The sequence below is a fragment of the Acanthochromis polyacanthus genome, chromosome 21, assembly GCF_021347895.1.
Source record: "Acanthochromis polyacanthus isolate Apoly-LR-REF ecotype Palm Island chromosome 21, KAUST_Apoly_ChrSc, whole genome shotgun sequence".
NCBI lineage: Eukaryota > Metazoa > Chordata > Actinopteri > Pomacentridae > Acanthochromis > Acanthochromis polyacanthus.
Window position 1 is genome coordinate 17,009,380 of NC_067133.1, and position 16,157 is coordinate 17,025,536.

Sequence of the window (16,157 nt, forward strand, 5' to 3'; positions counted from 1 at the left end):
GCTCTGGGAATATGAGACCCAATGAGAGGCGGTAATGGGCTCTGACGTCAGAGGCGCGCTCTGCAAACGCTCCCCGTATCGATTGCTAATTAAAGCTGACATCCACCTCAATAAACAATATCAGGGCTGTCACAACAAGACAGGAGGGCTTTGATAAGAACTACATCGCAACTACACGGGGGACCCACCGGGAGGAAGGGCTCACTGGATCCCGGGAAAGAGGAGGAAGGAAAAAAACGGGGGGCTACAGGCGGATAGATTACGCACAGAAGCTCCTGGACTTTTTTCTTCATTGTTTTGTGCACTGGAGGACCTGCAAATAGATAAATATTAGAGTAGATTAACCCATATTTCGCTAAGATTTATTTGTTTCAATCAGGGTTTTGTTTTTAAAAAGATATTGGCACAGAACTGCAGCCTTTTACGCATTGTTGTTGGCACATTTTGGCACAAAACTGTGACCTTTTACGCATTGTTGTTGCCACAAACTGCAACCTTTTACGCAACGTGTGGCCCCTTCTCGTCCACTTGAACCCCACTTTGTGACTTTAAATGACCCCCCATGTTACTTACATGAATCATCATTTAAATGCATTTAAATGTATGGTCAGACAGAGTGTAAAAATAGCATAAAATGAAAAAAAAATCTATATATAGGTCGATTTGTGAAATATGGATGCATTTAAAGTCTAGGTGAGGTATTGCTGAAGGCGCAAGCTATAATATTTTACTGTTACAAGGCTTCACTTACGACCAGGATGGATAAAATATATGAGTATATGAAGGAAGGCTTTGAGGTTACAGCTAAAGAATAAAGGCAGCACACCAAAATTGGATGAAATAAGGAAAATAATGCCATATTTGCGCAACATTCCGCGCCAGGAAACAAAACTGGAGAGCCTGTGCATCCCCTTTGCACTCAGTATGTGTCTAGCCCAAATCCTATCTGGTCATTAGTTGTTGTTTTTTTTTTTTTTTTTTTTTCAAATAATTAATTCGACTTTATTTATCCCAAGTCTGGCGCTGTCATAATGTTAATCAGAGTTGAAATTTCGCACCCCACTCATTCCCTGACCCTTGGCACCCGGATTGGCATGTTGTAATAACCTGAATCTCTCAACAGAAGCTGCGATAATTGTTACCCTATTAGCATGCAAATTGTTTAATTAATATTATTATGAGGAAGTATATAATCCGCTCGTCACTTGACCCCCAAGCCCAAATAACAACCCTCTGTATTCCAGCGTGTAGCCCTACATTTTAATGAACTCCTCAGAAATGATCTCGCCCATTTATCCATCTTCCCTTTTTCTTTTTTCTCCTCCTCCTCCTTCTTCTTCTTCTTTTAAAGCAGGGCTGTCTTTGAAGCGTTCCTCTCTCTTTTGTATTTTAACTTTAATTTTAACGCACGCGGACAAGATCTTATGAATAATTCCTCCCCATTCATGTCTTTTTGAACATCTAAAATTCAATAATTGCTTTTCGTCGATTCCAAGCATATATAGGCTGCCCCCCCACACACCACACCACACCACACAACCCGGAGCTCAATGAAAAGCAGCCCTTGACACAGTCTCCAGAGACGTTGCATTTAAATCCGTTTTTCTACAACGGGTGACATTGTCAGATTCGAGCTTTAATTAACCCGATAATAAGGCGAACAAGGCCAGCATTCAGCCCGGATGCTGCCCCTTGTCTTGTTACCTTTTCTTTTCCTTCAGACCTGGCCCCTTTTGGCAGCTGCTCAGAGGAGGTGTGAGAGAGGGGGGATAATAATAATACTAATAATAAAAATAAATATATCTGTGAGCCGTTTGTTGCAGCAGGACACAAAGTCTTTAGTGCATTTATGTATTGTTGATTGGAATCAATAAGAGCACGGGGGGCCTATAGACTAATTGATTAACTTTCTGTCCACTGAGATAAATTCCAGGGCAAATAAGTTGTGGAGGCTGACAAACACACACACACGTTTTGCTGTATGTGTGTTCAAAAATAGAAGCAGTCCCAGGCTCCTGTGCTGAATGGGATTTTCATAAATGCCCTTTCTAAAACACTTTATGACACGTCCTGCTATTTTTTTTTTAATTTTTTATTCCACTGCCTGTGACAGTTTTTGACCTCAAGGCTTATCCTGTTGTAACCCTTCACCTCAAGCACAGATTGCATGATAAGGAGGCCTCTCCATCCCTTGGAGATGCATTTCAATTCCCTCTCAAGACTGTGTGGAAGACGGAGAGCCTGCATGGGGTGGTGTTTTCTGCTGTTGCTGCCTCATGTTTTCTTTTCTTTTTAAATAATTCATAGGCGTGCTAAACGTTGCTCTAATCTCGGAGTCTTAAAGGTGGCTGGAAGTCCACTGCTCACCACAGTGATGAATGGGGTGAAGAAAAAGCGGCAGTGGCGCTGATGGATCACACAGGAAAGTCCCTCCTCACACAAAACTCGTTCATTTGTTAATCAAGAGCGCGGAAAAGAAAAGAAAAAAACAGATTCCAGCCGCTTGTTTTCCTGGAGTTTTTGCATCCATCAAAGTTTTTGGAGCTCAGTAAGCTCAAATCAACCCTTGCACTTTATCTTTCCCTTCCCTAAATAGCCTCAAGTGTCTTTAATGGCAACTTTTTAAGTGTGTGTTGTTTGTCTGTTTGTCTTATAGGGGGATAAGAGGATTTTTGCAGCTGCACACTCACCTGACTCCAAGATAACCAGATAGGTGGAATTCATAGGCTGGCCAGCTTAGTGTAGGTGTTCAAATGATAGCCCCCCCCCCTCCCCCCCCTCCCCAATAAGAGACCTTATCAACATGCCCATCCAACACTGATGCCTACTTTAGCAGCACAGAATCAAATTCATTTTTAATTAGGCAGGCAAATTAATAGGCGGCAGTTTAGGAGTTTAATTACTCAATTAACTTCACGCACGTTAATTTTTAACTATCTAAATTAGGTTGCACATTATTCGATTTGATGATAATTATAGAATTAAATCTAAATTAATTGTTTTGGATGATTTGGATGAACTAGATGCAATTCCAATTAAACAGCAAGGGGGGTGAAGAGTGGGGTGGGGGGAGAAAAAAAAAGCAAGAAGAAGAAGAAGAAGCTGGTTGCCATTTTAAGCTCGCAAATCCTTTGATTCGATTTTAAGCAAGAAAACTCTGCCTCGAAATTTTTCCCTCTGATCCTACAAATTCTCTTCCCCTCTAATCCCACAATTAAAAGTTTCCTCCCATCTAATTATCTGTAATTGTGCCGCTGTCAAAGTAGAATGGAGAAGTGAAAGCGATTGATTTGGACTTTTAATTCAGTTCATTTCTGATAGAAGAGAAAGTAATTCCCTTCAAATTACCTCATTCAATCCTGACACCCTAATGCCCTTCAAAATCTTTTTTCTTTTTTTTTTTTTACTCCCCAGTATTTATATATTAAAAATGAAGCTAGAATGACTAGTGCCTCCTAATAATAATAACCAAACTTCCATTAGAATAATAATTTCATTTCAATTAAAACTGACTTATCACCTTTGCTAAAACGTGCTTAATATGCCGAAAATTATCAATGCTTGAAGGAGCCCAAACTGGGGAGTCTAATTGTAATCAGCAAATCAGAGGTGCTTGTCGCTGCCGTGCCTTTGCAGAGAGGCAGTCTCGGAAATAGAACTAATTTACTCAACTCCCCCGGGAAATCCGCTCAACAGATTAACATTTTCAAAATATAGTAATGATATAATTTGAGAAATGGTGACGCCAATTTGTGAGGAGCCTTTGTGCAGAATAATTTGCATTTTTTTTCCTCCTTCGCCACCGCCTGCATTTTGCCCCCCGTTAATTACAGCTCCGCAGATGAAGGGTGTGCTGTTTGACTCAGTGCTTATTATTCAACTTCAATCTAATAATTCAGCTCTACAGGAATATGAAAAAAGAAGAAGAGGAAGGAGTGTAGCCTATCCAAATTTTAAGCCGTCCTGCCTATAATCCCAAATGGGTGTGGATGTGAATAGATGCATGTAGGCATGGATGTCTGCTATTCCAGCTCACCTTACTTCTATTTTTTTTTTTTTTGAAGCAGCATCAGCCAAAACTTTCTTCTTATGGATGCATAACCTTCAGGTCACCTTTCTGCTTGCATATCGTCGAGATTCCTCAACTTTGGAGGCTGGATAAAGTGCAAAAACTGTGCATAAAGTTGAGACAAGGCCTCAAAAATGTAGCTATTTTAGCTCCTTTTAAAAAAAAAAACACCCTGTGTTAGTTGCTAGGTTTCTTGTTTATTTTGGTTTCAGCCAACTTGGAAGTGATGGCAGGATTGCTAGCAGTCCCTCGCTGCTTCCTCACATTGCAAAGATCTGGTGGAGAGAGCAGTGACTGTACTCTGCAGCCTGGCCATCTGCTGCTGTGCAAAAGAAAAAGAAAAAACAAAAACAAAAAACTGGAAAAAAAAAAAGACCCCAGATATTTACTCCAACCACACCGGAGCAAAAATAAGACAGCCTGTTCTGACACAAAAATGCTTTTTGGGGGAGATAATCTTTCATTTTGAGGTGTGTGTGCAACAAACTCCAAAGCAAAAACGTGAAAAAAATTCCACCTTTTGCTTCTCCTCGGGTTGTGCCGTCCACCTCCTGAACAGCATTCTGCACATCAATCATCCTCACACGCCAAATGAAACATGGCAGGACACGTACCTGCCTTAACCTTTAGGCAACCTTGACCTTGCATCAGAGCCTCACCAAAAATCAAATCTCAGAAGACCTCCTCAAGTGTGGATAAAAAGACCTGCTGTGCCCTCTAGTGGCCGTTTAGCTTTATTTGTACAAAGCAAGAGAGCTGACAGGCACGGAAGTACAATAAAACACAAATCTAATGGATTTAGCACATCTAGACTCCATAATATGTGGCAACGTGAGCAAATTTCTGCATTTCTTTTGTCTGAAATGACTAATATTTTTGAGCAGGTGGTGACCTTTGACCTCTTGATTTCTCCACAGCAATCAATAAAGTGTGTTATTGTTAGTGTCATAAAAACCGGTTTTAAAGTTTGGGGTCGCTTAGAGATGTACTTGTTATTGAAAAAAAGGCTTTTTCTCAATGACGATAACATTAAAGGAATCAGAAGTCCAGTCTAGACATTATTAATGTGGTAAATGACAATGCTAGCTGAAAAACAGCTGATTTTTAATGGAATATCTCCATAGGGGTACAGAGGAACATTTCCAGCAGCCATCACATCTGTGTTCTAATGCTACATTGTGTTAGCTAATGGTGTTGAAAGGCTAACTGATGATTAGAAAATCCTTGTGCAATTATGGTAGCACATGAATTAAGTATGAGTTTTCATGGAAAACGTGAAATTGCCAAGGTGACCCCAAACTTTTGAACTGTAGCGTCAGTGTTCAAGTTAAAGAAGCACATTCTGACCTGTCAACATCACCATTAAGTCGTTTAATGCTCTTTTTTTTGCCATTTTGCAGTATAAATGACAGACTTGAAGTCAAACTAGGCTGAAAACTGAATACAAAAAGCACAAAAGTTGGACAAAAGTGAGAAGTTTTTGCTCTTTAATAAGACTTTGGTGCATGAGATTACTCATTTTTCAATATTTCTAGCTTTGGTTTTTAGTAAAGAGTCCTCATAGTTTGCTTAGAAAGAGTAGACATTTAAACCCCATTTCCCTTTCCTTTCCTTCCCTTCAGCCACTCTGCTGAGAGCTTCCTGTAATCCTCTAATATGACAGATAATCCAAAACTACATCCTTAACAACGGTTGAAGACAAGGAGATGTGGGTCTGAGGAAGCTTTGGGGATGTGTGGTGGAGCGCCAGGTGTTTTTAGAGTGCCGCCATCTGGCCGCAGCGTTAGCAGCTTATGAGCCAGGTGCCGCAGAACAGGAGAGAAATTTACGCTCTCTGTAACTGCTTCTGTCGGTTCCTGATGATGCACTCTTTCATTATATTCAGGATCTCGGTGGAGGAATGTCTCCTGTCCATGTCACTTAAATCAGTTACTTTATTGTTCCCCTCCTAATAATTTTGTTCCTTATGAGCTCAAAATGTGCGGGAGAATAATGGCGAAGCCGAAAAAGTCATGACATCCTCTTTAAATATTCTTATAATTCATTAAAACCTACGAGACATTTGGTCAGTCATTATGAAGAGCCTTTAAATACAGTAAATGTGGGCTGTTGATGCCTTGCAAAAGTCTTTCTATCCAGCTTTCTTTGGCCCTCATTGTCGAAATTCAAGAATTAAAGAAAAAAATGTTTCTTCTCATACTTTTTTTTCCAGCCTGTTTTCACCGTAAACAGACAAATACACACAATGAAATGTGCTCCTTGTATTAATTCTCATCTTTATTCATGATTCCTCCTCAGCTCACTGAGCAGTGGCTTGTAGAAGACTCCTGCTGCCATCAGCTGGTAAAACCTGCAAAGACACCATTTATCCTCCAACCAAGAGGTTCCCTGCTCTGAGAGCTTAACATTAAAACCATTAGTGTGAAGGATTTAACCTGCATGCCGTCTAAAACAATGCAGAGGTCAGTTTCGCTCCATTAAACTCACAGTCCAAACTTCAATTGAAGAACAGCTCAGATCCATTCTTGGTAAATTCTGAGGAGATTGGATGATTGGACTTGGCCTTAAATATTTAATTTTAATATCGGGATTATATAGCTCTAATACACTTTTTAATAAAACTGAGTTACACACATTTTCATGGCTTCCGTTGCTTTCAAAGACTCTTTTGGGGTTAAATATTTCAAAGGATGGGAATCAAATAAAACTTTCCCTAGCTGACACATCATAGGATATGAGTTTGTCAGAGAGTCTCTTAAATTTAATTCAAGGACTGCAAAATTACACATTTTATGACTCCTATTACATCTAAATCACCCTTCAACTTAGCTAAAACCAAACACAAGTAAAATGGGAATGGATGCATTTATATTTCCACCAAACTTTAACTCTAATGCATGCTTTGATTTAAGGGCTTTTTTTTCTTTTGTATTGAAAGATCTGCTATCAAAGATCTGTGAAGCTGTATGTTGAGAGAGTTTGGGAGGCCTGTTTATGATCCTAAGTTGACCGTAAATAAAATGACAGCTGGTAACTTCTGGGAGGAAGTAATACCATCCGGCTGTCTGAAGGAGAACGAAACCTAAAATCTATTTTCACTAATCATGAAAGTGTTTCTGTCCTGACATCTGGTCTGCAAACATGGATCAACAGTCAGTGAAAGATGGACTAAAGAGCACCCTCATGGACCTTAACTGTGGTTTACAGAGGAACACAGATATGAAACAGATACAGCAGAGAAATGGCCAGAAGACAAACGTGAGCTTTAATGTTGCTCTTTAATTTTATTTCCAAAATTGGAATTACAAATCCAACAGCACTGTCTCCTTCAATGCCACACTTGCTTGCTGTCTAGCTAATAACATGAAACAGAAGGACTGCAGGGCTCAGTAAACTAATTTATCCCCCTAAAATATTCAGTGACTAAACCAGTAAGAGTGCTTCAGTACCTTTAAATGCCTGTTGGGCTTTTATCAAGCTAAACAGTTAAATTAATGTCTTGCTGCACAATCAATGGGAAATGTTGTCTCTCGGGTAAATATGTCTTTGAACACGCCACAGCTCCCACCTTGTAGCTTCTCCACTCATCTGTAAGAACACATCTTGACAGAGTCCAGGTGCTCAGTGATTGGAGAAATGCTAACAAATGGTACATAGAAGGCACACTGACATGATGGAAACGCGACTGATTTGGTGATCGCTGCTCATTCAAGCATTTATTTAAGCTGCAATAAAAAATGTTTTCATAAATTGATAGTGTTTGCACATGACATGATTAAATGTCTAAGACGAGGGTGTCAAACATACGGCCTGTGGGCCAAAACCGGCCCGCCAGAGGGTCCAATCCAACCCACAGGATGACTTTGCAAAATGAATACTCACTGTGAAAATATTAAAGACACTGAACATTATGCAATATAATGTCAGTCAGCAGCTTCAGTACAACAGAGTTTGGTTTGGTGGAACCCTGTTGTTGATGCACTGCCACAACTTTTGTGTGTTTTTTTGAATGTTTAAATGCTATGCATGTTTTTTACTGGATATTTCATGGAATTGAATGTACTGGGTGAATGAATTTAGGGGTGAGATTAAATAAGTTATAACTTCTTCCCACTCCCTTTCGAACATGTTGAAGCTTTTGTTTTCCTCTCGTTCTCCTTATATGAGAAGCATGATGGACTATTTAGTTGTTTTTGTGAATCAGTCATTGAATGTTATTAATTACATGTTCGGAATAAATAAATGAAAAAGAAAAAAAAAGAGGCATCATGAGCAAAATAAGTACCCAACACTGTGACTGAGCATTTCTACTGTGAACATCTCACAAATGCAAATTCAAACTTCTGGAGTTTCATACATAACAAATCAAAGGAACTACAGGGTGGGGCTTTCTGTATTCTTCTTCTTTCCGTACTGGCTTCCAATTCTATCGTGCATGGCTGAATAACTCCAGTAATACAACTGGCCATTGTGTTGCTGTAGTTTTAAAGTGTCTGAGCAGAGTTGCAGGTGAGCTGGTGTGCTTGAGCTGCAGTGAGGGGAAAGGCAGGTACTTCATGGATCTCTGCATAGAAGAAGCAATGGTTTAGAGTTACATCTAAGTCATTTTATAATAACAAGGACTTATTTTCATGGAAGCACTTCTAAATACGTTACACTGATACACAGATGAATTTTTAGAGGTTTCATCAATGACTACAGAGAGACTCTAAATACAGTAGTGTCTTATTATATCTGTAAAATGTGAAACCTGAGATTTTCACCTGAATTGAGAATGAGCTAAGACAGAGGAGGGGGATGTCAAAGATCGTAGTTTGTTGAAACAAACCCAAATCATTACCTGCCTTCTTACTTCTGTCCTCTACTGACATACCATGGCAGCTGAGCTCCGGAAAAAAGCTACTAAGTGGATCTTGATTGATTTGTCTAAACTATGGGGATGTATCAGTCTCACATGCTGCTTCACCTCAGGAGAAACACCAAGACAGGATGAGCTGCAATGACAAATTAATTAGTATACCAGCATCTTTCTGAGTGCAATCAGCTGACAGGAAAGGTAAAGGACACGGCTGGAAATACCAAATGATGAGGTGAAGTGGTCTTGATTGTACTGCTAGTTAGGAAAAATTGTAATCTGCTTTTGAAATGAAAGTGTTGGAGAGATGTGAAGTGTCATTTTGTTCCTCTGCACTTGAGAGAAGCCCAAATTGGGGTCTTTTGTTTGACGGTAACCTCATTCAGAGCTGAGATACTTGGGAAATATGTGTTCCCACAGAAAGATGTGAGGAATACATGACAGGTTTATTTATACATGTTTACTTGAATTGAGTATATGGTGCATGGGGCTCATATTGTTTTAAAAAGTGTATATGTTTCATACATAATGCTAGTAGCAGGCTGCTTTGTCTGAGCTGTAGTTACTAAACATGATCACAGGGGGGTGACATAAACATGAAAACATAATGAGGGGAAAAAGCGAACTTATAAAGTGGTATTGTGGCGTATTAAAAGAAGACACTTTTATTAGTATTAAAGGGTGTCATTTTTACTAGTTATTTTAGAGGCAGAAATGTTTTTCTCCCAAATCACTATTGAGCACAAAAGCTGGACTTTTCCTTTCTTTAACAATGCTTTTGTAAATTTAAGCATTCAATTTTGGTTTAAAAAGGAAACTAAAGAACAAACTGGTTTCCACACCAGAAATCATATAGTGAAAAAAAAACCACCCCAAAAAGTACTGGAATTAATATAAGTGCTGACACATTACATTGTTTTTAAATTACTCAGCTGGCGTACGTGTTTCAGTTCCCCATGTGACCATTAGAAAGCTCTGATTTTATATTGACTGCTGTTAACACAAGAATAGATATAATATGCAAAAATCACAGAGCATTTTGTGCAAAATCTGAATAACTGGCTGTATCTTAGCATGACAAATGTCACACTATTTGACACATGCCAGATTGTGTTACATATGATTTCATGGGTTATCGATGTAATTTATTGATATGATCTGATTATATATCCACATTTTTAGGGTAGCTACATATGAAAATCTTAGAGTTTCTATACATTAACAATCTTTCTTTGCTTTCACATATTTGTCTTTATTATGCACACTGTGAGTGATAATTTTCATATTTCAGAGATAACATTCCTATTGTAAGTTATATTAAAAGGTCTAAGCAAAATTGAGAAACCACACTCTGGGTCCTTTCACCTGACCATGACAGTGTAGCCCTTGACAAAGTAACTCATGTTCTTACGGTTGCCCATTTTTCTTGCTTCAGTACATCAACTTCAAAAAGGGACTATTCGCTGGCCGACTAATACATCCCATCCCCTGACAGGTCCCACTGTAACAACACAATCAATGTTACTCGCTCCACCTCTCAGTGATTTTAGTATTCTGACTGACACTTGTAGGCTTCCATGTCGCTGATTTGACTGAATTAATGTAACTCCAGTTTGGCAGCTCAAGATACATGTGCAAAATATGTATACATTTTTATATTACCATTTCCAGTACTGTCCAAATAAAATAGTGAGAAATGCAGACATGTAATTCAACTATAAATAGCATGTATGACAGGCATGACACAGCATTTTTGTAATACATCACACCACATATCTTTTAAAATGAGTACAGTGTTTTTGATCTGTCTATTCACCATGGTATACTTAAATGTGTAGCCACTTCAGTCATATACCATTGTTTGTGCTCATTATAAAATTAATTAAGAATTTTTAAAAAGCTGTACACTCTAGTCACGAAAAGGAAGTCACATCCCAGAATGTAAGGATGTGGATGTTTCTAGACTTCACTTGAAATTTCCACACACTGTTTTTAAGTGTGGGTGGTGACGTGTGCGGCTCTGACGCAGCGTACGTGTGACGTGGGCGGACCATGCGTGACACATCAAAACTGGATGAAAACAGACAGCTGAGCGGCTAGTAGGCAGCGGAGCTCAGGGATCTGTGGACAAATAGCGCTTTTAAGGGGAACAGCAAAGTCCGAAACAACACGGACAATTCAAGATAATATCGCTGCCTCCTGCTAGAACACAATAGAACGACACGAAAACGGGATTTGGTGAGTAAAAACTAAACCAACACTAATGTTAGCTGCAGTTAGCTTAGTCAGCTATCCAAACTGTCTGGGTAACAAAACCAGCTAGCTGTATATCACTGTTGTTTATTATGGAGCTGTAGTCTCGAAAGGGAAAAATGAGGCACATATCTAAATGTTCACCGAATTGATAAACATTTTCAAGAAAAGTTAACTTAAATTTGGATTATTGCTTAATGGAACAAAAGAAGCTAACAAGTGACTATGAAGCTCGCTAATCACGAGATTATGTATCTAATAAGTAAAACTGACGGTGACTGAAAATATGTAGTTATGTGAATTTGCCACAGAATAGTCTTTTCTGTTCTCTGGTGTACGACCGATGTCAGCATGAGCTGTACTCGGTTACGTAACCGAACTAATCGTATAAGTTAGCCTAGCTAGGTAGCTAGCTAACTAGCTAGCAATTTAGCAATCTCATCGTCGGACTCATGTGACTCATAACTAATTACCCATTAGTTAAGGTTCACTGAGTGGTTTTTAGACATTTTTTAGTTGATAAAGACAATATTGTTCTAAAACACAGCATGAAACAGCTTTGACTCTTGTAACAGAATGCACTAAGACATAAAGGTACAATGAGACACTCCCAACCAAAACATTAATTATGATGTCAAAAGAAAAAAAATGTTTAAAATGACTACAGCTCTGAATTGCCTTTAGCCAGCCCCTAATCTATGTTGTGAATGATTTGTATATGTTTTTAAAAAAATCAGGACTTCAAATGTTCCTCCTTTGTTGACATTTTTCAGAAAAATCTCAATATGTACATGTTTTCAGTGTCTTTTAGTTGCTTGTAATGGTCTTAGTACTGAATTTATTTTGTTTTAGAATTTGATGTTACAAGATGTTTTCCTTTTTTTCTTGTTTTGTACTCTTGATTTTCAAACTAATTTCAGTGTTCATCTTATTTATTTATTTTTTTTTACATCTTTTTGTTCGTGACTGTAATATACTTGTTAGAGAGTTTGATGGATACATAGATAGATAACACCAAAATATTTACAGAAGTACAAATACCGTCTGAAGCCTTAGAACGAGGTAATAAATAATATTTTTAACATGTAGTGTGCAAAAATGTAGAAAATCTGTTATTTACAACAATACGGTGTGCACAGTGACTTGAAAATGTCCAGCGTGCAAAAGAAAAATAACTTCTTTCTCTGAAGTTTTAGCACAACATAGATGAATAAAAATCTATATAAACATATGAAGCAGTCTTGGAACATTTGTACCCTGATTTGGGTTTGATTCATCCGTAATTCGAAACACCATACATTTACATTTCCTCCTGTTTCAGGTTTCCACTGCTGTCGACAGCAAAGATAGTTTTCAGAGATGGAATTTCCAGATTTGGGAGAGCACTGCTCTGAGAAGACCTGCAAACGTTTAGGCAAGTACTGCTTACTAGTAGTAATGTACAGCACCTGATTGTCTCCAGCTCTTTACTTAACTTGTTAAGCCTGATGTACACCTATCATTAAAAAAAAACAACTGTGTGACGTTACAGATTTTCTTCCAATGAGATGCGACGCCTGTGAAGAGATTTTCTGTAAGGACCACATAACCTATGCAAATCACAAATGCACATCATCCTACAAAAAGGTATGTGACAAGTGTAACTGTTAGCAATGTTGATGATGTTACATATACTTTATATTTGGTTTTTATGATGTAACATGACAAGTGAAATCTCACAGATTGATTTGTGTTTCTATATTAGGACACAGAAATGATTCATTCCACAGCATTAAGCAAACCTGTTGCTTCTTCTAATAAATGCTTCTGTTTCCTGGTACTAAATTCCATGTAGTAAAAATGAAATTTGTCTTTGCTCTAAAGAAATAACAGTAGTGATGGAGGCTTCCATATCCTGTTTTTACTGTGGCTTTATTTTATATTGTTATGGAGACAGCTGACAGGATTGTTTATGGTAACATCGTCACCTTATGAAAGGATTTATCATGTGCTCATAAAATAGCTTTATTTACTGCTTGCTATCTCATATTTCTCCTGTAGGATATCCAGGTCCCAGTATGCCCTTTGTGTAACACCCCTATTCCCATCAAGAGGGGGGAGATGCCTGACATTAAAGTTGGTGAGCACATTGATCGGGACTGCAAATCGGACCCCGCACAAAGAAAGAGAAAGGTTAGAGTAAAACTGATGTGCTTTATGTAGCAGTGAGTTAGAATCTAAACAGCAATGACAGTGGTTGTTTTTCTCTTTCAGATATTCACGAATAAATGTTCTAAAGGAGGCTGTAAGCAGAAGGAAATGATGCGAGTGACCTGTGACCAGTGTCATTTAAATTACTGTCTTAAACATCGGCACCCGCTAGACCATGATTGTAAGACCGACGGGAAACCTCTGTCCAAATCCGGGTGGGTACACTCTTACTGCCCCCTCTCATACTCCAGTGCTTTAAGTTGAAATGACCCACTGAGGGCTGTTGACTTACTCTGCTTTTAATGTTTTTTTAGACATGCTGCTGTAATGAGGTCGCAAGGTGCTTCCTCTGCCTCTGGTTCTAGTTCATCCGGTACAGGAAACGCTAGACCGCTTTCTAATGGTGTCAGTGTAAATAACAGAAACCACAGCGCTGGGTGAGTGATTCCAGCTAATACTGATTTTAAAAGTACCAGAGAAAATGACGAATTTAGTGGCTTTTTAAATAGACACTTAAAATACGAGATCACTCCTTTTCACCCTCTTTTTTTCTCCTCTTTATCTAGCTCGACCCAGCGGATTCCTACTTCCATTTCAGCACAGAATGTAATACCACCATCGGCATCATTTCAGGCCGGCTTGGTATGCACATCACTTACACGGCATCACCTTGTTTCAAACAAGAAAAAAAAAAAGTCCCCTTGACAGTGTAAACTTGAGTGTGATGCCATCATTGCAGACAGAGGAGCAGGCCTTACAAAGGGCTCTGGAGATGTCTCTGGCTGATTCAAGACAGACAGTTCAGCCGACTCTTAGGTGGGTAAACTTCATCATAATCCCAAAAGTATCCTATTATGAGCTTCCACTTCTGTCTTTGTGACGTTGTCGAGATCAGAGGAGTGTTTTCCTCACTGACCTTCAGCTTAGCACAATGATTTCAGAGTTGGATGAATGTACATCAGGGGATAATGTAGAGTTTTAACCATTATAAATTCATCAAATTGAATAAATACGTGATGCTAGCAAGGCAAAAACACACAAATCCAGTGCACATCTACATGGTGTGATTGAAAACGTGTGACCTTTTTTGTTTCACATGCAAATGCAGTTTTATGTCACTGAAAATTGAGCTTTTGTCAAACTCCTTCAGGGTGAAAATACACAGAAGCTGACGTGTAGACAGGGAGAAAGAGATATATTAGCTTGTGGCATCAGAGCGTGTAACGTTATCTAGGTAGAAGAAGTTTAGTCTGTAATATCACATTTACGACATGCTGCTTTAATATTTTACAACGCTGAGTTCTAAGTGCATGATAGGAATGTTATTCCACATGGAAAAATGTTTTAATTGGCAGATTGCCTGCAAGAAAGACTTAGTGCTGCTATGGTGTTCATCTCATCCATCTCTTGAGCTTCTTTGTTTCTCCAATCATATGAGTAAAACACAAAGCTGTGCTGTGTATTATGCAGCGCCTCAGCCAGAGAGAAAGTTTGATTAAAAGATAGCACAAAGAACAGAGCAGCCTGTGCTGTTTGCCTTCATATAAAAAGCGGTGTGAAGACTCAGAGGTTGTTTTGACATTTTCCTTGGAATTGCTTCAAAGGAATGTCCTCAGCTTACATGTACACAGCGCTAAGCTTTACCCATAAACCGGTTTTGTTGACAAGAAGTGTAAACTGGCGATCTCACCACAGGCCCACTCATTAGCTGTAGAGGAACTTCAAATTTGAAACAGCTACTGAGTGGAGTTTACCGTATGTTGAGGTTCTTCTACAACTGTTGCTTCCAAAGTCAAGAAGGAATTTCAAGTAGTAAATTTGGAGACTGTGAGCAGTGAAGTAGTAATAATAATCAGGCTGAGTTTAACAGATTTTTCCTTTTTGTGATGTTGTTTCCCTGCAGTCGCTTTGTTTTTTTTTTTTGTTTTTCCACTAAAGATTTTCTTGTTGGTCTCTCAGCCCTCAGGAGCAGGAGGATCTGGCTCTCGCTCAGGCTCTCGCTGCCAGTGAAGAAGAATACAGACGCCAGCAGCAGAGACAACAGGTACCCGGAAAGCTTAGCCGACACTAGCATGCTAACTGGAACACATGTAGGTAAAGTGTTGTCATGGCAACCCATCCTCTATGAACTTTTTTTTCCCTCATCCTGGCAGGAGATGAAAAGACTGATTTTGCCTTTAATACGTTTTTAATTGTTATACAAAATGTGTGGGTGAAGTGACTCTTTGTTTCTGTGTTTTCTGTTCGTACAGGGGAGGGAGTCCAAACAGTCCAACTGCAGCCTTTCTTAATCTCGGACCATTTTAGACTTCAAGCTGTGCTAGTCATTTACTAGAAACTGCACATCTGAGATGTCACTTTTCCAGGATCAGTGATTGTTCAATGAAGACATGCTCTTGGAATTTGCTGAGATATTGCCGCCTTCTACAGTATAAGCACATATACTTTCCAGCAGGATCTGTCATTTTTACTAATGATTTGCTTTGTACATATTTTATATGCTGATCACAAAGAATCCATTATATTACCATATATGAATACTAATAAATTATGTCAGATGCACCCTGAATATTGAGTTGGTCAGTTGATTCAGTTTGGCTGGGGACTGTAATTTAGGCAAGTCCATTAGAGCTGTGATGTGTAATCAAATATTTTATTCAGCCTTTTAACAGGAGAGGTTAGGGACTGGCAAATTTAGGCCAGTTTTATTAAAGCACTCTGTGTGGGTGATGCATGTGCAGCTGCGAGTGGCAATGTTTTTTTTTATTTGCAAGAACAGTTGGTTTGTAC

At 38.8% G+C, this 16,157-nt stretch overlaps 1 protein-coding gene across 1 annotated transcript; it reads left to right on the forward strand.

Annotated features, from left to right (window-relative positions):
* The first annotated feature begins 10,975 nt into the window (after positions 1–10,975).
* zfand2a (zinc finger, AN1-type domain 2A) lies at positions 10,976–15,936 on the forward strand. Its single transcript, XM_051941461.1, has 10 exons — positions 10,976–11,162; positions 12,499–12,591; positions 12,709–12,803; positions 13,218–13,349; positions 13,431–13,582; positions 13,682–13,804; positions 13,934–14,009; positions 14,107–14,183; positions 15,327–15,411; positions 15,620–15,936. Exons 2-10 carry the CDS (start codon positions 12,537–12,539, stop codon positions 15,656–15,658), a joined length of 834 nt encoding a protein of 277 aa, XP_051797421.1. The 5' UTR covers positions 10,976–11,162; positions 12,499–12,536; the 3' UTR covers positions 15,659–15,936.
* Positions 15,937–16,157: the final 221 nt, after the last annotated feature.

Excerpts from the sequence above, each read along its gene's own strand:
- zfand2a (XM_051941461.1), top strand. The coding sequence starts at position 12,537 with ATGGAATTTCCAGATTTGGGAGAGCACTGCTCTGAGAAGACCTGCAAA. Across the intron at positions 13,583-13,681 it reads AAACCTCTGTCCAAATCCGG|ACATGCTGCTGTAATGAGGT; the intron begins GTGGGTACACTC and ends ATGTTTTTTTAG. Across the intron at positions 13,805-13,933 it reads AACAGAAACCACAGCGCTGG|CTCGACCCAGCGGATTCCTA; the intron begins GTGAGTGATTCC and ends CTCTTTATCTAG.